Below are 20,485 nucleotides of genomic sequence, written 5' to 3'. Positions count from 1 at the left end.
CAGACATTCCAGTTCTCCCATCTTTGCTTGGAGACTTCAAGCATTTGCATAAAAGCATTTGTACATGGAATGTCCCAGGATGGGCTGCTTATTAGCTCCTTTGTCCCCGCATCCCCTCACTGTGCCAAACCGTCTATCACATCCCATCACGCTACCATTCCCAATTTCTTCTCCTACTCTGTCTTTGCCTTGTTGTTCTCTAACCTCCCCAACCTCGTCCCATAGGGATGAGGAGTCCCGAACCGGATGCCCCTCGGCTCCTGTCGGCTTTCCCCCAGGGATCAGTTTAAAAGCTGCTCTGCCACCTTTTTAATATTATGCACCAGCAGTCTGGTTCCATTCTGGTTCAAGTGAAGCCCGTCTCTCTCGTACAGGCCCCGCTTGTCCCAAAACGTTCCCCAGTGCCTACTGAATCTAAACTCCTCCTCCCTACACCACCGTCTCATCCACACATTAAGACCCCTGATCTCCGCCTGCCAAGCTGGCCATGCGCGTGGAACAGGTAGCACTTCAGAGAACGCTACCTTTGAGGTCCTGGCTTTCAGTTTCCTACCTAATAGCCTAAATTTGGCCTCCAGGACCTCCTGGCTACACATTCCCATGTCGTTGGTGCAGACATGCACCACAACCGCTACCTCCTCCCTAGCAGTATATACCAACCTGTCTAGATGAGAAGTGATGTCTGCAACCTTCGCACAAGGCAGGCAAGTTGCCATGTGGTCCTCACATCCGTCGCAAACCCCCCTCTCTATGTTTCTAGTAATTGAATCCCTCACTACAAGAAGCCCCCGGCCCCCCTCCCGCCGAGGAGTATCCTGAGTGCGTTCAGATAGCCCCTATTGTTTGCTGGGAAGATTCAACCTACTGGTACAGCCTTGCAAATGCCAACTCCCTGCTCCCTGCCCTTATGTTAACTCAGAGGCATGTGTTTGCTGGTATAAAAGAGTGCTACCCTGTTTCCTATTACTAAAGATTCTGTTCTATCCATGCTGACAAAGCCATCTGTGCCTAGGAACACCAAACCCTTTCTGCTACAGATGTGGCAATAGCATTTCTGGCTTTGTTGTTCTGCTTTTTCAAAATGCATTGAAACATTTGTTCCTATAAGCCTGGTGTCAAAAGCATCACTTCATAATAAATTGTACATCTCCTGGGAAGAATGTCCCCACTTAAGCTTAAATTCAGTTCTATTTACTGATGCTCAATTGGGTTGACCTTCACAAGGATGAATGCAAAGTAAATATAAAGTACGCAGCTTGCTTCAGTATGAACTTAGACCTTCAAATTTTCTATCAGAGATGTAATCAATGCAGAGGAAAAAATGCATCTCTAGTGTGCAGATGGGTAGCTTTTTTGGTTTCATCTATGTGGTTGTCATAAACCTGCTGGGCATGGAGAAAGTACAGTTAATGTGTTGGTGGGGGAGGGGGGAAGCATAACATAATGTAATTTGCATGAACATGTTAGACACAGCTAGAGGACATGTTACACTTCTCCTTTAATATTATGTATGAAATTTCTGGTGTGAGATTCAAAGTGGCAGTTGTTCAGTGGTTTTGGAAATTATCCTGACTTAACTGAGATCTCAATTACTATCCACTGCTGAGTTTGGAGCCTTTCCCTCGAATATATATACTGAGAAAAAGAGGGTGAGTTTAGTATTAGTGAATGAGAAAAAAGATTAGTGAATATTAATTTCTAACTGTGTAAGTACAACTTCAGAATCTTGCCCTAGACTTATTTAATGGTGACATTTGAGCCCTTCATACCTGACGATTGTCCCGTTTAAAAAAAACAACAACCAGTCATCTCAGCATTAATGAAAAATTCAAAATGTATTCTTCTTTCTGGATCTCCAATTACTTTGCAAGGTAGACAAAAATGCCTGAAAAACTGAATGTTACCCACACCCACTAAACAAGCATACTTGTGTGGAATTCATAGCAGGGGAGGGGGGGGCGATGGTGTAATAAGCACAAGGAAAGATCTTCTGTACTTGACTAAACTTAAAATATAGTGGATGTTTGCCTAGCATCCTGCTGAGTCAGTATTGTTCATCTTTAACTATGCTCTTCTCTGTAAAAGTTAAGTAAACCAATAGTTCTCGCTGCTCACAGGTAAAATAATACAATACACTTGAGTGATACTCATTTTAATTCACTTTTCATGAAGATATGGAGGCTGCTGGGTGATACATTTTTATTGCTATATGTGGAGGGTGTAAATGATTGAGGTGCCCAATGGCTGCTGTATAGGTCAAATTAGTCTCAGTATGGGGTACCATTCATTCAGAGTCATTTAATTGCATTGTAAATAATCCAGTTTTTGCTTTTTCCCTGCTAGGGGAGCTCTAGTTTTCCTCATACAGGTCAATAACTTCACGTTTCCCTTGGGAATGTGAGGTCCCAGCATGAGTAATGAGTTTGTGCGCTCTCCAGTGTGCTACTTAGTTGAAAATTTGCTTTCAAAAAATAGTCACAAAGCTAGCTAGCTGCTGCTGGTTTTAATCTGAATCCCTAGGATCTTTCCTGACTTGCAGAAGATTAGAATTGACTGCCCTACGTTAATTGCAACTTCTCGCTCAGGCAGTAGGTGAACTAAGCGTTTGATCTCAAAGGTTGCTATCTCTCCAGAGAGACGTTTTATCAAAATGTCACCTAGATAGCATCAAATCCAAGCTCTGATGGCCTCTGAGTCTAGGGAGTAAAAGAGATCAAGGGTACAAGGAAGATATTGAACCAGTTGTAGCCTTGAACGACTCAGATTCTTTATAGATGGTTAAATTTCCAGGGATCATAAATGGGCAGTGGAAGCCATTTTTAATTGTCTAAAACTGTTCTGTCTTAGCCTGTGGCAGAGACTTGCTACCAATCAGCTTCTTATGGATTGATTGTCCATTTTCCTTTGTTAGAAATCTTACTAGGCTGTGGGTTTATTGTTATATCCTTTTGTGGTCCCTGATTCCATGGATTTTTAAAGCAACGGATTTTAAATTTCCATGGATTTTAATTCTCCGCCTATGTATCTATCATGGTCGACTGGATACATATGTATTTTGCACTTGTGCATACGTACTGTTACCATACATGCTCTGTTGCCATAAGTACACGTGCATATGTGTGCCATTCAACCATGTGGTGTTGCAAACATTGATGTTTGCTTATGCCACACCCAATGGAGATTAGTGTTTAAAGGATAAGAGAAATAATTACACAATAACAGAGAAGGGATATTAAATGATTAACTTGCAATAAATGAAAGCTATACTCTTGCTGGTTAAATACACAGGCCTACAAAACTGAGGTTCAGAAAAGTTTTTCCCAAACTTTATGGTGGTTTGATATGAATTTGGGGTGCCAATTCCAAAAATGGCATCCGTTTTGCCCTATCACGTCTAGTTTTGGAGACACGGCATAGCTTCATTAGTGAATGGTTCAAGTAGCTTCCTCATGAAGGAGCCTGCACCATGGCTTCCTGATTTTTAGAATCAGCACCCAAATATACCCAGGAATTGGTGTGACGTTTAAGGAAGCAAAATGTGTGTTGGCCTGTGTTGTTAATGCTATGGAAGTGATGTTGTAGCATTGTGAGAAACAAACAAACAAAAAAACAAAGATCAGAGGAGTGGCAGGAGAGATGCTGGTATCTTATGTAAAATGATTTGTTTGTTCTACTGGGGCCAAGAAGTTGGAAAGATGCAAGTTCCTGTGTTGAGCAATTGGAAGTGTGTAGGATTTTAAAGTGACTTGGATTCTATCTTATAAGAGAGGCTCTATTGCTAGGGTGTTGTTTGGCCATTGGGATTGAGTCATGAGAAGCGCCTTTTTCATCAGATGTTTGGACTTTGTAAGGCCAAGATGCTGGGACTGTTAATTAAGAATTGGCTTCAGCTGCATTCATTAATTTGGGAAGGGGTGACAGCAGGTTGCATCAGCCTTCCAGAATCTTCAGGGCCTTTAGGTCACTGATTGGTGGGAACCTTCAAAAACGTGAACTAAAGGAGGAGCTAATACTTTGATTGCAGATGGGACAGGGAAGCGGAGACCAAAGTTACCAGTCTGTATCTGCTGAGACAGTTTGCAGTTGAGGTGCTGATGCAGTGAACTTCAGTACTAGGGTGTCCTGCAAGCTTGCAATGGCAATGAAGAAAAGCACAAGCAAGGAGATCCCAGTAAGGGCTTGGCTGAGGCTTACTGGGAAGAGACATAGTGGGAGAAAATATGGTGATGGGATTAGAGCAGGGCTTTTCAAACTGGGGCGTCGTGACGCCCCAGCCTTTGGGCCCTGGCCTCTGCCCCCTTAAGGGGGCATTTCCTCCACTTTAGTGGAGGTGGGGTGCTTTTCCTCCGCTTTAGCGTAGGTGGGGTGCAATCGCTCCACTCTGCTCTAACAAAGGTTCGCACTGGGCTCTCCGCACCCTGGGGAGGCTGCAGGTGGCTTGGGTAAGTGCTCCCAAGCCCCTGCAGCCCCCTGAGTGGTGCTATCCTGGGGATCGCGCCACTGCCTTCCACCCACCCCTGCTGCCTCCCCCGCCCCCACAAGAACTTACAGTGGCTCAAACTCTCCTGGAGAGTTTGAAAACAACTGGATTAGAGTGAGGCAGAAAGATACCTGTCCTAGTTTCTGATGGCACAGAGAATATGGATGACAAGTAGATGATGCAGCATGGTGGATAAAATTTCAACACATAGCCTCTCAGATTATGTGTTAGGAGCTGAGAACGATTTGGCCACAGGGTAATATGAGACCTTCAGGGAGATGAGCTCATCCAACAATCCTTTTATTTCTAAATGGTCCTTAATAGGCCATTCCTGGTTCTCAAGTGATGGGCAGTTTGTGTGTGTGTGTGTGTGAGAGAGAGAGAGAGAGAGAGAGAATTTCCTACAGCTAGAGAGGAGTAGGGGTCAAGTCATAGGAAAAGTTTGCCTTTTCTGAGAAGCTTCTGGGGCTGTTGCCATCTTGGCACTGCCCCTGCTCAGTGGAGAAACAAAGTCTGATCAGGGTCACATGCCATAGACATACAGGTGTCTATGTACTTAATAACCAGGTCATTTATTCATCATCCATTTATATCCCATCTTTCTAACACTGAAGAGGCCCTTGAGGTGGCTTACAACATCCTAAAATGCGGTAATAAAACTGTCAGACCAAGCCTCATTTCTTTAGTATTGGGTGTTATAAGTTTCTTCTGGCTGTACACCTCTGTCTTCCTTCCTTTTAGGCTATGCAGATCAATACCAAGTACGAAAAAGCTAGAATCAGTCTTAAGGTCAAAGAGCCATTTCATGTAAGATGTTAAAATTGGTGGTGTAGAGCTCAACTTACATAAAAGTAGGAATTTCCCATGAGTGCCTTTTTGCATTTCATGCCATGAATGTCCATCATTGCATAAGTGCAGCTCTTCAGTGACCAGAAGGAGCTTCTAACAATGGTATGCTAATGTGCCAAAGGCTTGGATGCTACTTGATTTAGTGCCTCCAAAGCCTTGATATATGAAAGCTTATAAACAACGAAAACATATAATGAATTGCAGTTGTGTTTGTTTATTGCCTTGTGTTTAGTCGATCATACTTTGGATTTTGTATCTAGAACCATGAGAACATGAAACCCAACACAACCTTGCAAATGTTGAGATTCTAATAAGCTTGCAGGCTCCTGAAAGTTCTCCAGGAAACATGTAGCTAAATATGTGTTCGTTAATTGAGATTGTCTCCTTCCACAGCAACTTTGTTTTTTTCATATAATGAACTAGAATTAGTGGGGGAAAATGTGTTCCATGCCTTTTTTAATCTGAGAAACAATTTTTACATAGTAGTTTTGGAAATTATGACCAAAGTAGCACTGTGCAGCTTGTCACATTCTTGTTAATGCACCACACATTTAGCAGTATGCACTTTAGCAAAGCACACTTAGCCCAATATGCTGTTAGTTCTAATGGAACTATTAATTGATGGCAAAGATGTAAATTTTAGCAATAGACAGTTTTACAGTTGCTTGGGCAGAGTGGTCCTTCCTGGAACCCATTAAACACCTGCAGTGTGCAAGTAATTATTGCAAATGATGATAAACAATTGTAAATTGGATTGGGGTTTTCATGAATATATTCAAATTAGTCTGCAGTCTAGCTTTGCTAAGCAAATAAAGATTTAGGGATACTTTACTAGAGTGACTTGTTTAGTTGTTTGTAAAGCTGAACTTGCCTTTATTATACTTAATGATCTCTTTTCTCCTACTGATGGAGAAGGGTTAAATGATCTTCCCATAAAGAAGGCCAGATTCTGCTTTCTGATAGTGTATAACAAGACATCAGTTAAAATGAAAGGTGTTCTGTGGTGTCTGCCTCATTCATACATACAAAGTATCGGTTGTTGCAATTATCAAATGAAATACAGGCATTTGAACTTGCCAAGAAAAATGCCACCACTTGTTAAAGGAAAAAATCAATTTATCTCATAGAAAGTTATAGGTTCCGAGTAAAAAGATTCACTTACTTTACCAGTGCAGAAGAGATGGGATAAAGCAAACTGGGATCACTTTGTTATCTTCCTAAAAGTACAACTGACTGTAGGGGACCAAGCTGGAATGGGGAATTGAATTTGAGAGGAATGGCTCAGAATGGTTGAGATCTTCTAGAGCAGATGTAGGCTGACAATATTTGAAGAACTGCCATTGCTCACAGATGTTCTTCAATTTACAGCGCAAGGATATGCACTTAGGATCTCTTAACAACTGAGGTCTAATTAAACTCTGTTAAGGAATCCTAAATGTGCACTTCAAGCAAAAGTAAAAAGTTCCTTGCTGGTTCACTTAGACCAGGGGTGTCCAAACTTTTTGGCAGGAGGGCCACATCATCTCTGTGTGGATGATGTGTGGCCAGGAAAAAAGAATTAATTTACATTTAAAATTTGAATAAATTTACATAAATGAATATATTGGAGATGGAACTTATATGAATGAATGAAGATCTCACAGTAGGTCAAGGCCTTGCACAAAGCAAGGCCAGCCTTTCCTTCACTGACACTGCTGCTTCACAGACATGAAACAGCAAGCAAGGGAGGGAGTCCTCAGCCTGCAGTTCATGCAAGAGGTTGAATAGTCACCCCTGTACTGACAGCAGTTGCATCAGGCCAGTGTGGGCTCCAGCAAGTCTCTGTCGGACCAGAGGTTCATTAGAGATTGGGGGTTCCTCATTGGCTGGATTTGGGTTCCTGAGGGCCGCATATGGCCCCTGGGTCAGGGTTTGGGCACCCCTAACTTAGACCAATGTTCTCTGCAAAAAATACCAGTAGGCAGTAGGTTGCTTGCCAGCAGCTGGCCATCAGTTCACTGGTGAACCACAACCTTTCTTCTGCCTTCCCCTCTATGTAATTTCTATGGAGATTCCTAACTGAAAAGTTCCAAGAGTTTCTAAAGAGACATGGATGAAAATGGCTTTCCTATAGCAAATCATTGCTATATCAAATTCATCTTTAAGGTGGACATGAGAAGAACCATGAATCAAATCCACCTTTAAGGTGTCTGGTGTGTTAAGCCAGAAGCTCTACATACAACATACAACCCATAACACATAACTGAGAGTGTGCAATTCAATTCACAGCGCAGAGATGAGATATTTGCAACCCTTTTTACTCAGAAGTAGACCCACTGCTTTCCATGGGTGTTATTCTTAAGTAATGGTGTACTGAATTGTATCCTGGGAAGGAGGGTCCCATCCTGGTGTTTCCAAAAACGGACCTGCTTTGCAATCATTTGCCAAGCAGAACCAGGCTGCAGCAGAAGGAAGGAGAATAAAAGGTGAACTTTGGCTGGAATGTCCCTGGAAAGTAACTATAGCAACTAAGGAGGTGCCTGCCTGAGCTGAGCTGAGAAAGGAAACTGTTCAGAGTTGGAAGGCTCTGCCCTCTGATTGACCCGGAGATAAGGCGAAGTGAGAATTGGAGCTTGGTTACTTGGCAAAAATTTAACGAACTATCTACCATAGTTTTCTCTTTCTTGTTGAAAGTGTGATCACCCTGTGTGCTACTCCAGTCTCCAACAGAGGTAGATGCAGACGGTCAAACACTCTGACTGCTTGTAGGGTAAAGATACAATAGTTCTTCGAGAGTGACAAAGCAATTACAGCATCTGGTAATTAAAAAAAATTAGCACCTTGTTAATACAAAGTCAGCTTTTTCTCTCTGGAGAAAAATTATTTTAGGAGAGATGTAACATTTCTCAGTATTAAGATATCGTGTTAACATTAAATTTGCTCTGTCATCTGTAACCTATCCTTGGCCTCCAGATTTTGCCTTTGAGTTTGAATGGTTAGAGCTGTGGTCTTAATCTTTTTCATGCTACAACCTCCAAAAAAATAAAGGGATAAAGAGACTGGGAACCCACCGACAATCCTGCCCTCCTCTTGGGATCCAATCCGCCTGCCTCCACCTGCCCTGTTTCCCTCTACCTCTTGTGTCTTCATCACAACTCTATGAGGTATCAAGCTGAGCAGGGCCGGCCTTAGGAGCTGAAGTGCAAGACAGCAAGACATGACTGTGCAGAACTATGAATCAAGAACTCGATTTTGATAAGGCAGTACAATTATTGGATTGGATCTAAGCCCTCTCTTGCACAGGCTTTGAAAGGTTACCATGATCCCCTAAATGAGGCTTTGTGACTCCATTGGGGTTGCAACTCACAGATTGAATAACACTGAATTTGAGGATTCTGAATTCGATAGGGTTTTTAAAAAAATCATTGGATATAACTAAGACTAGATTGTATTACATAATTATGTATTATAAATTTATCCCTTGTGTATTCTTCTCTATCATTTTTGTGTTGGGCGGGGAACTCATTCTGACAAGTAGTTTTTACAATGTTGGACTTTGTAGGAGTCTTGAGTAAGAGTTTGAATGTTGTTGTATTGATACATAAAATGACGCACTTATTATGTAATAACAAAGAACTATGGGGGGCAGTTTTAAATAATCCTAAAGTGATATAGCCTGTGTCCTGCCATGTGTGAATGAATAATCTTTTGAACATCTGCCCAAGTGTTGAGATCTACATATCTGAGTAAGGACTATGGTTTACCCTGCCATCAGAAGAATGGTGGAACCCTTCTGTCAGGCAGCAATATGCTGGGACATGCTTTCCAGGGAAGTGATGTATGGCACCTGGATTAGATCCCTTTAAAAGGGATTGGACAGATTTATGGAGGAAAGTTCCATAGCCAATCTCTGAATGCCAGATGCAAGGAAGTTGCAGCAGGATACAGATGTTCTGTTGTCTTGACTACTCCCTGTGACATCTGGTGGGCCACTGTGGGATACAGGAAGCTGGACTAGTTGGGCCCTTGCCCTGTTCCAGCAAGGCTCCTCTTATGTTCTTATGAAGCCTGCCCAGCCCTGTCTTTGCTCACTTTTCTCTTGGCAGCTAACATTTCCCCTTTCCAATGAGCATTCTTGGGTCCCGCTTTTTCAGAAGGTAGTTGCTGCTGATTACTATGACTGACTTGATTTTGGAGGATTTTTAAAAAGTAATTATTGACTTTGTGCTTAATACCTTTGCTGTATGATTTTGCTTTCTTATGTTCTTTATTGCCATTCAATGGAATACAAATGTCTGAAATAAAACATAGTGCGTCGGACCTTGAATGTGTCTAGAAATGAGAAGTTATAGCTCTGCTGGAATAGTGTATTGAGTATTGTCTTCAGCTTGGCTTATGAGTTTGATACGCTGCTAGTTAATTGGGACTGCTCCAACATACTTGGCTGTGCCAAGCAACAGCACTTCATAATCAAAGAGTGTTGTCTGAGACAACGTGCAATGGTGAGATGCAGCTCTTGGATAGCTCACTGTCTTATCGTCATCCCTAAAAAATACTGCTGCCCTTTAGAACTGTGCGAGTTGCTTGTGCAATTAGACTTGGTGATTTTTCTTATCTTGCTTGTGACTGAGATCTTGGTTTATAATTAAAATACATTGTTGATTATATTTTGCGGTTATCCCCTAATCTGCATAACCCTGGAAGGCACATTAGGCTGAGTGTGTGACCGATTTTGAACCACAAGGAGCTTCACAAATGATTATGGATTTGAATCTAGCTCTTTCACGCTCTCACCTCCCTTGCGTACCCCTGCTTGATGGGCTCAGAGAGAGGAATTACTGCTAGGGAGAGTTGGAGATTCCTGGACTCACTCTGTCCAATAAGAACTTGCAGAGTCATAAAAAGGGGTCTGCACCAACGGTTTATTCACATTAAGTTCTTTACACTCATCTGGCCTGTTAGGTCACAGGAGCCAGTGCCCTGCCATTTACAGAAATTCACGTCTGGTCCACTTCACAGGTCCTGGGGTAGGAAACCTTACGTCCTGCCTGGGGCAGGTCGTCCCAGATGAGTAGGATACTCCATTCTCCAAAGGGGCTCTGAGAGCCTCTCCCAAGCCAGAGACAGGCCTTGCAAGAGTGTGGGGCTTGCAAACCTTCCCCCAGCTCCCATCCCTAGGAAGAAGCCCAGGGAGGAGCGACCTCTCTCACTGGCTACTGGGCTCCTTATGAACCCAGCAGCCAGCCCTGAGGGCTTCACCCCTTCTGGCTATGTGAGCAGCCTCCTACTCCCAAGGAGACCTCCTGCCTGGGGGTTGTGTCCAGGAAGTACTCTCTCTGCTCCCCACTCCCCAGGAGACTCTTGCTCCCGAGTTGACGTGTGTAGCTGGGAGCAGGCCTGGGTGACACAACCCCAGTTCAAGACCAACACTATCTTAGCTACACAGCACTAGCTTCTATAGCTAGAGGAGGTGGACTATGTAGACCCCAAAAGATGCCCATGTGAAACTTTCTTAGCATTGATGATAATGACCAAAAAGCTTGATATTAATTGTGGATTTTAAATGTGTTCATCTATGGATTGCATTAGCAGTTTTGATATTGATCTTTGTATTTCCAGCTTGGCTACTTCTATGATTGCAGTACCTTGATGATAGGGTCTGTGTACCCCTATACCAGTTAGGACCTTTATCAAGTATCCCTTGCTCTTTACAGTGTCTGCCATAGCTCTTTCCTAGCTTTTTCACTTTTTCTCACACACCTTACTCTCATATTTAGCTACTGCTCTTTCCTATTTAAATTCTCCTCCTGTAAATGAACATTATTTTTTCAAGTCGCCTGACATACAGAGTTTTTAAGGGCTTGTTAATGTAGCTATTCTCAGTGTGACTTCTACAAATTCCACCTCCTGCTCCTTTGCACAAGAACCAAGATCGTGTGTAAAGCAAGCAGGATCCCAAACAATGCATCGGAACACTTCTGTAATACTTTAGTTTGATCAATAGCCCTGTAGTGCAAAAAGGCCTCTTGTCAGGTCATCATCACATTGTCTTGGATCAATGTGGCAACCAAACTTTGTGCCAAGCCATCCCCTTTAGGAGGTTTGCGAGACAGTTACCCTCATGGCTTGTTACAATGCATTGCAGAGTTTCATGATTGCTCTCTTGCAAAAGTTGTTCTCTTGCGGCCTTGAAAAGCTTTTAAAGAGATAATTTAGGGGTTCGGGAATGTGTCTGCCTTCCCACTGAAATTGATACCAATTAGAAATTCAAGGGGGAAAAGTATGGTTTTTCATAGTGCTTTCTCTTCATAGTGCTTCTCATAGTGTCATCACTTATATACGAGTAAGTGGTATGCCTGGCTTTCTGCCCATTATCATCTATGATTGTGAAATGGACTGAAAAGATATTCCACTCCTTGTAATGCAAGCCCATAAGTTTTGTTCTGCCCTGTAGGATACCGCAACTAATGTGAAGTACATTGGGCAAGTAAACCAGCAAGCCATTGGGATGTCACTAAAACAGTGTCCTCATAGTACCTGAACTTATTTTGTGATAGTGTGAGGCTGGGAGGAGATGTAGGAATGAGCATTCCATTTTCTCTCTTTTTAAAAATACAGATGGGGCCTTGGTATCAATGAGGGATCCGTTCTCAAACTCCCCCCCCATACCAAAAACTGTGGGTAACTATGGGCACAATCCTAACCAGGTCTACTCAGAAGTAAGTTCTATTTTGTTCAGGGGGCTTACTCTCAGGAAAGTGTGGTTAGGTGTGCAGCCTATATCCGTTGTTTTGAACCCTTTAAACCCTCCAAAGGCAACCAGAGCTGTGCTCTGGTTGTCTCTGGAGAGCTTTCTGAAGCCCACAGAGGCTGAGTGTGTCTTCCTGCAGCTTGTGCAGACTTCAGAATGACTGAAATGGCAAAAAAACCCACCCCACTACTTGTGGTTTCCAGAGGGAAATTGGAAGTGATGTTTTTATGCCTTATAAGTGTGTCTGGTCACTTCCGGAGGGCTTTCCAAAACCTTTTGAGGCTGTGGGTGGACACACATGGCCTCTGCTGGCCTCAGAAAGGCCTATGAGCCGTGTGTCTGCCCACAGCCTCTACAGGCTTCAGAAAGTCCTCTGGAAGTGACTGGAGTGTACTTATAAGGCATAAAAAGTCAGTTCCGATTTCCCTCCAGAAACTGGAAGTAGCAGGGTTTTTTTGCCTTTCTGAAGCCTGCAGAAACAGCAAGAAGACATGCATGGCCTTTGCAGGTTTCAGAAAACCCTCTGGAGATGACTGGAGCAGAGCTCCAGTTGCCTTTGGAGGGTTCAGATTGGGCCACTGTTACGTGAAAATTCCCTTTTTCCTTTTTAGTTGTGATTTTCTCTCTATATCTAGTTATGTTACTATGGACTAAAATATCATGCAGGCTAAACTTCTCACACAGGCCACATTTCCAGAACTCTGGTCAAGTCACAAGCTCATGGTTACACAACCACCACCTCCCCATGGTCACACATTATGGGAGGAAGGTCTGGCATCTTAAATCATTGTTTAAGTGTCTCCTACGTTACTGTATTCATTTGTATTGTTTTAACCCAATCACTGTTTAAGAACTGTATGCAAAAGTGTCTCCTAACCCAATCACTGTTTAAGTACTGTATGCAAACTTGAACTGCCTTCTTGTGTTGCTGATTCATTGTATTGTTTAAGCTAGCCATAGACCCCATTGAATTTTGCTGATAACTGACATCCTGATCCTTTCAATGTTTTACACACTCCAAGCACCCTGCTGTGTGGTAGTAATCAAGCTACCATCCAGCTCAGCACTGTCTGCAAACCCCTTTTAAGTGAGGGCTTCCTCCCACATGCTCTCTGTCTCTCCAAGGACCAACTCATCTGTGTTGTGTCAGAGGGTCCTCTTCACAGGAGTCTCCCCACCCCAACTGCTCTACAGGACAGGTAACTATCTTGCGCCTGAAACTCTTTGCCTTCTTCCCCCCTTTTTTTCTCCCCATCTTTAGTTAGCAGCTGCAGTTGGCAGATCAGGGACCCCTAAAATTCTTCCCTACAACCGTTCCTTTTTCTAATTTCCTCGGATGCACCAAATACTCTTTATATGCAACCACCATGAAAGCTAGGTACACTAGATTCAAGTATTAGGACCAAGAAACATAGACTTATAATTTCTCTATGTGCATTATGTTTACCTTTGTGCTTTTGTAATAAAACTATAATCTTTTATTAAAAGTTATCTTTCTCTCAGTCTCTTCTTTAAGCAAAAGGGAATTTCTCTGCATTACACCGTCTTGTTATCCAGCCTATGACCCTAAGGTTCCAATAAGGGCAGTGTAATGATTCCCCTAAACAAAACAGCCCTTTTGGTAACACCACGTCTGGCTCAATGAGGATCTGGTGGACCCACAGTGAACCAGATCCGAAGATATAAAAACTGTGGATAAACAGCTCCACTTGTACCTTCTCTGTTGGTAGTGTCTACCCCCAAGAACATACTGTTGTCTCACTCTTTCCTTAAGGAACACTTGAGGCACCTTTCCTTGAGGAACCCAGAAATGGGCATAAGAACATAAGAACAGCCCCACGGGATCAGGCCATAGGCCCATCTAGTCCAGCTTCCTGTATCTCACAGCAGCCCACCAAATGCCCCAGGGAGCACACCAGATAACAAGAGACCTGCATCCTGGTGCCCTCCCTTGCATCTGGCATTCTGTCATAACCCCTTTCTAAAATCAGGAGATTGCACATATGCATCATGGCTTGTAACCCATAATGGATTTTTCCTCCAGAAACTTGTCCAATCCCCTTGTGCCTGGTGTACAGTGTAGGTGTTCAGTGTACAGTTTATTTCAGGTCTCCTTCCCTGAACTGAGGTGGAGGCTTGGAACACATCAGAAGAATTTATCCTTTCTGTAGGATAATATAAGAGTACTAAGTGCATTAGAGCGCGATACCATAGTCTTTCGAGACTGAAGGTTGCCAACAACAAGTGCATTAAGCAACAAGTTCTTGCATACAGCACTCTCTTCTCATTTGGCACCTACATGTATCTGCTGTGAATCCTTTTTTGCGGTTCTGACCCTACATGTGTCAAAGGGTTAAAAAAGCAATGTTGCGAGCAGTGCTCAGTTTGACTGGATCTCTGTGCTTCAGTATCAATTTAGAGATAACATTCTTCCACTTTTCCTTGTCTGTACTGTTGCATGTCACGTTTCCTTTTCTCTCCCCAAAGGTGACAGTGTTTACAGCATGGACTGGAGTCATCTCCATCTCTTTCTTTCTTTGTTGTAATCTGATTTTATAGTGCTGTGCAATTCTTCTTGCTGACAGGCTTGCTAAAGCTGATGGAGTGCACTCCTGTGTTCAATCTATTCTTTTTATTTCACTGAAATATTCTACCATTAACATCCTTTTGTGACAATGACTTACCGTTTTTATAACAGCCAATTAGTATACTTCTGCTTTTTTATGAGTGCCCTAAATCAGAAAGAGGACTTGTGCACATAGTACTAGAGGCCCATTTATAGATGTTTCCTTTCTCTGAATTGCCTGTCTGACTTGGAGGAAGTGCATTCCTTCAAGATATTGCCAATATTTTTTTCATTAACCCTTTCAGTTCTTTCTCTACTATATACTAATTATTTTTTTTCCTCATAGAAATACACAGCCATCGGGGAGCTGGGGAACGCAACAGACACATTTGATTCTACTGGGAAAGTAACAGAAGAAAAACCTTATGGTAAAGAACAATCGCATCCCATATGTTTTATCTAACTCCAGAGCTCATTTTTGAAATAATTTAGTTTAGCTGATATACTGCAGCTGTATGCAATACCACCTTGGCCACAAAATCCCCATTTCCATTCTAGAACTGTGCTGTCTGAAAAATGAAACTTGTGGAAGATCATTTGAGCCCCCAAATCCTGAGCTTGATAATTGACTTCCCTGCTTTTCAGAAGCTAATATTATTGTGAAGCACAAACCAATTATCTGCAAAGTACTTGGAGAGCATTTGACCCTAGTTGGTGGTTCCATCTGTACTCTTTCGCCTCCCATGTAGCACCAATGAATAATGGCTGGCATTGACTCATGCGTGTTCAAGGTTGTGAGGTAGATTCACACTTCCAAAACCTCATGTTTTTTTCAGTAGTTTATTTGTAGGTGCAATAGTTGAAATGCACCTATGGGTTTGGAGAAATAATTTCTCTGTGAGGACATAAAGATTGTGAGTGGTGAATCAATGCATCTGAGGGACCTCAAAAATCTTGTACTTCATGTCTTTGACGTTGTTCAGTATTTACGGGTCAAACGCAGACTACCAGTCGAGTGTTAATGTTGCTCTTCCGAGCTTGTATTCCACTGTCAGTGGATGACTTTGTGCAAACAGAACATGGAAAACGTTTTCTCATTTGGTTCACAGGGAAGCACATAGTTAGTGGGGAAAAAATGGGCTGGGGAGGAGGGTAATATAAGTGTAGTAAAGTTCAAGCTGTAAGTGAATAAATATGTCTGCTTGTGAAGAGATATTCATAATTGAAGGGAGGCTTCTTGTCCTGTTAGCCTGCTCCAACATCAGTTATAATACCCTGTTCAAGCATGACAAAAGCATGATTTAGATTTATCATGAACTAGCCTGGCAAGAGTTCAGAGGTTCCTAAACTAGGGTGCTGTGACACCCCAGCCTGGGAAACTATGTTGCTGCCCCCATAAGGGCAGGGTGACAGTGATGACAGCCACAATCAGGCTGCTGCCGGGGGAGTAGTGTTTTTTAAAACTTACCTAGGGGTTGCTGTGGCTCTCCAGAGGGTCAGGGGAACCTGAGACTCCCTCTACAGGCCTCTCTGTGCCTTCAGAGTGCTGTAAAATCACAGTTTTGATGCACATGAATCTGAAATTATGATTAGCCAAAAGTGAAGGGGATGCTTTCATTCTCATCTCATGCTCAGAGGACAATCGAGAAGACAGAACAAGCAAGGCTGTAATTCTAAAAAAGAGTTTCACTTTACCAGCAGCACAAGCCTCTGTGGCTATAATGGTGATTGGGCAGAAGTGTTCCCCTTAAGTTGCAGTTTAACACTTGATGCACATAGCCTAATCTACCCTGTCAGTTTTGCAAACCATCAAAAATTGGGTCGTGACCCACTGGTGAGTCATGGACCCACAGTTTGGGAACTGCTGGTTTAAACCACAGTGTAAATACTCATCTGAACTAGCCAATGGTGGTGTTTTCTCACTTGCCCACATGTACTTAGATAGGTTTGTTATTGGCAACTAGTCACGATGGGTAGATGTTACATGCTACATTCTTCAAAACAGTACACTGCTGAATTGTAGGGAATCCATGGCAGGAGAGAGGTATGCCTTGTGGGCTTCCCAAAGGCACCTGGGTGGCATCGCTGGGAAATGAGATGGTGGACTGATCTAGAACAGGAGTGCCCAAACACCGGCCCTGGGGCCACTTGCAGCCCTCAGGAAGCCTCCAGTCTCCAATGAGTCTCTGGCCCTCTGGAGACTTGCTGGAGCCCACGCTGGCCTGATGCAACTGCTCTCAGCATAACAGCCAACTGTTCAACCTCTCGCTTGAGCTGTGGAATGAGGGCTTCCATCACTACCTGCTGCTTCACATCTGTGATGCAGCAGCAGCAGCAAAGGAAAGGCCGGCCTTGCTTTGTGCAAGGCCTTTTAAAGGCCTTGAGCTATTGCAAGACCTTCATTCATTCATATAAGTTCCATGTAAATTAAAAAAGTACATGGCTTCTATGTACATTTAGGGAGCTTCTTAACATGGGAGTAATCCTGGGGCTCCGGCCCTACAGTTTGACACATTGAAATTGACTCAGGCACATAACGATCAGGGGTTTTTTAAGACAGGTGAAACAGGACCTTGTGTAGTTATTTCCCGTTTCCTGCCTACTTTCAATTTTGGGTTCACGTAGTCCCTCTTCTCTCCTACTCTGTTGTACCTGTTGTCTAGGTGACACCCCTCTAGGTGATTGAGAATCATTTTCACTTTCATCAATCCCAGATGCGAGAGGTATAAACACAGAGGGAGTTTGTTCAACTGAAGTCCACTTGGGGTTATAAAATTTCACAGACCTGGATATTATTAACTTGCCTGACTTGGTCATTAACCTATACCCCTTACTTCCAGGTTCATAATCTAGCAGGGTAACAGGCTGAGCTCTGGGAGCTCACTTTCTGCGTCTTCTCTGCACCAGTACTTCCCCACATGTACCAAATGGGTATTAAATGTTTTAAAGAGGGAGGTTCCCCATGTAACATTTGATAGGGAGTCATTCCAACTATAGAGGAGTAGGTGCGATTAAAGACATAGCAGGCACATTTTGCAGCCTCTGCCCAATAGCCATAAGGAAGTTGGCTGTTAGAAGAGCGCGTATCTTGGTCTGCAACGTTCTGCCATATCTTTCCGCAACACCATTCTCCTGAGGACAGTTAGGATTTGACAAATGATGGTGTACCCCTTTCCTCTCTAGCCAAGTCATAAAAGGTTCGTTTAAATATTCAGTGCCACGATCTGTTTGCAGACTAATTAGCTTGTGGCCAAACCTGCGTTCTGCATAAGCCGCCCATCTTTTAAATGTAGAAAACACCTGTGTCTTAGACTTTAGTGGAAAACAGAACATACATTTTGAATACCTGTCAAGCACAAGAAGTAGGAACCTGGCACCACCAATGGATTTACCCATGGGTCCTATTAGATCTGAATCAACAAGCTCTAGGGGTTTACTAGCTACCCGCTCACTCCTATTTGCAACTGAAGCTGCTGTTATATTAACCTTTTTACAAACAGCACAATCCAGGAACTCTTTACAAGGGGTTAAATTCAAGCCCTTTGAATGCTTTACTGTTTGCAAAACAGCCTTTAAACTTGGATGTCCTAAGGACCTATGCAAGACATGAATGCAACCATGATGCTTAGGGTGGATAGCATGTGTAACATGTGCCTCAGCCCTAGGCTGGACAACAAACAGGCCATCTTTTTCAATCCCCATCATGCATTTCTTCCCTTGTTTGGACACTGTGCAACGCTTCCCAGCAAAAACAACATGATAGCCCTTTTTGCACAACGCTGATATACTGAGCAAACTGTGCTGTAAATTCGGAGCATATAGGACCCCCTCCAAAGGTTCACACAGTTCTGGCAAGCGAACCACCCCACATCCTTCCACAGGAGAGGACGGTCCATCTGTCAATACCATGTAAGACCTATCAGGTGATCCTAAAATGGAAAAAACACTTAGAATTTACTACATGCTCAGTAGCACCACTGTCCAATATCCATACAATGGAGGTTGACTCCTTTTCAGTTGCATGTACCAGAGAAATATCTGGTCTACGTCTGCTAGTTGGCCCTTGCCTTCGAGGCTTCCTGGAGCCCCTCCTCACAGGGCAGGCCCTTTGTAAATGATCCTCCACACTACAGGAAAAACACTTCCTGACAAAGTGCAGGCATAGGGGAGGACACATCCATACCGCAGGTTGCACCTGCGGAAACAGGGGCAGACATAGTCCTTCCTCTGGAGCTGTTTTCCAGACGTTGCTCTTGCTCCTGCTGCAGCCGGCCAGTGATGTAAGCAAGAGTCAATTGAGCCTCTGGTAAACATTCCAAAGCAGTGACCAAATGGTCAAAGGTCTGAGCCAGAGAGGACAACACAATATAGGCTTTCTGCACCTCTGGAAAAACCATATCTTGCTCCTGTAACCTCAGGAACAAGTTCTTCATGTAGAGCATGTGCTCTGTAACACTGGCTCCTGCCCGCATCCGAGCACGATACAACTGCCGTGTGAGAGCAATCTTTGAGGCCACAGTTGTTTGCACATTAATCTGCCTCAAGGTCTCCCAACACACAGCTGCAGAGGTAATTCCACAAACATGCACAATCTGACTCTCTCCCACACATAACACAATGGTAGCCAGCGCACATTCCACCAACCTCCTTTCAGCAGCGTCCGGTTGGGTGGGGGATTCTCCACCACAGTCCATAGCCCCTCCTTACGTAGGAACATTTCCACATGGGTAGCCTAGGTGAGGTAATTCGTCTCATGGAGCTTTACAATAGGAAAGCCTGTCGAAGCCATCTCAGTGCCAGCAGCCTGCATTCTGTCTTACAGCAACAGCAGATAAGACCCACGCTTCCAGGCAGCAAACGAAAACAGGAACGACCTTGGAAACATCAACAGCCTGGGCCCATAACCTGTTGAGGGAGGTTAGGATAGGGTGTGTGTAGGAGTCTCCAGCAGAGCAAAAAATAAATGGCAGCACAACAGAAACTCGAGGCTGATGTCCAAGGCAGTCTCTCAGAAGGCAAAGAAGCACTTGACATGAGAGTTAGGTTCTATCACCAAGATATATTATATACAAGGATATTTACAGCAACACTGGTCAATCATACAGGGACACACATATATGGCAACCTGATTCCTATTCCCCAGCTCACCCTCACTCACCGTTGAGTGTTTGTCTGCAGCCTTGTTGCAGGCACACCCACAATCAGCTGCACAGAGTCAGCAATCAGGAACAGCTGCTACCTGTTACTTGCTACAAACAGACTATTCACCATAGCGTTTGTTACATTCCCTCCTGTGCACAGGACCTGAGTGATTTCCTGGGTTCAGACCTCAACATAAATTAATTCTTTTTTTCCCCTGGCCCTCAACACAGTGTCAGAGAGATGATGTGGCCCTCCTGCCAAAAAGTTTGGACACCCCTGATCTAGAAGGATTGTTCTTATGTTCTTAGAATGGTCTGTTAAATTTTTCTTCATTGTGCACAGCTAGTAGGTCAATGCTACTTACTAATTATGGGGTTCAGAAAGCAAAAGTTCACAATTCCTAGTCCTCCTTGTAAGCAAACCCTTTTCCTGGGGTCCTTCTTCTCTCGCCCCTAAAAGTTATTTAACATTCAGACAAACTACTAAATAAACTTAACTCAGGATTGGAAAAGGATACACTGAATAGTTTACAATGCTTGCTAGGCTTCTTGAGCTTCTTTTGTTTCCTGCCTTTGCTTTTGGTCATATGCAGAGATGCGTCTCCCACGTGCTTCTGAAAAAGAAGGGGCTGCTGATTGGGAGAAAAACCTGCTACTACTCCCATTCAATTCTTTGCAACTTAGAGAAGAGTGCTGTAGATAGTTGGTATCCTAGCAAC

The 20,485-nt window shown here is 43.4% G+C and overlaps 1 protein-coding gene across 4 annotated transcripts in view; it reads left to right on the top strand.

Moving 5' to 3' along the window:
* TRUB1 (TruB pseudouridine synthase family member 1) overlaps positions 1 to 20,485 on the top strand; it is a 43,125-nt gene that overhangs the window by 10,953 nt on the left and 11,687 nt on the right. For all 4 annotated transcript variants that reach the window (XM_066621041.1, XM_066621038.1, XM_066621042.1 and 1 more), the window contains one exon: positions 14,972 to 15,053. In XM_066621041.1, the coding sequence (XP_066477138.1) occupies positions 14,972 to 15,053 (82 nt within the window). The remainder of the gene's footprint in view (positions 1 to 14,971; positions 15,054 to 20,485) is intronic.

The sequence above is a fragment of the Tiliqua scincoides genome, chromosome 3 (assembly GCF_035046505.1).
Source record: "Tiliqua scincoides isolate rTilSci1 chromosome 3, rTilSci1.hap2, whole genome shotgun sequence".
NCBI lineage: Eukaryota > Metazoa > Chordata > Lepidosauria > Squamata > Scincidae > Tiliqua > Tiliqua scincoides.
Note: the sequence above shows the minus strand (reverse complement) of the source record. Positions and strands in the feature narration are given on the sequence as shown.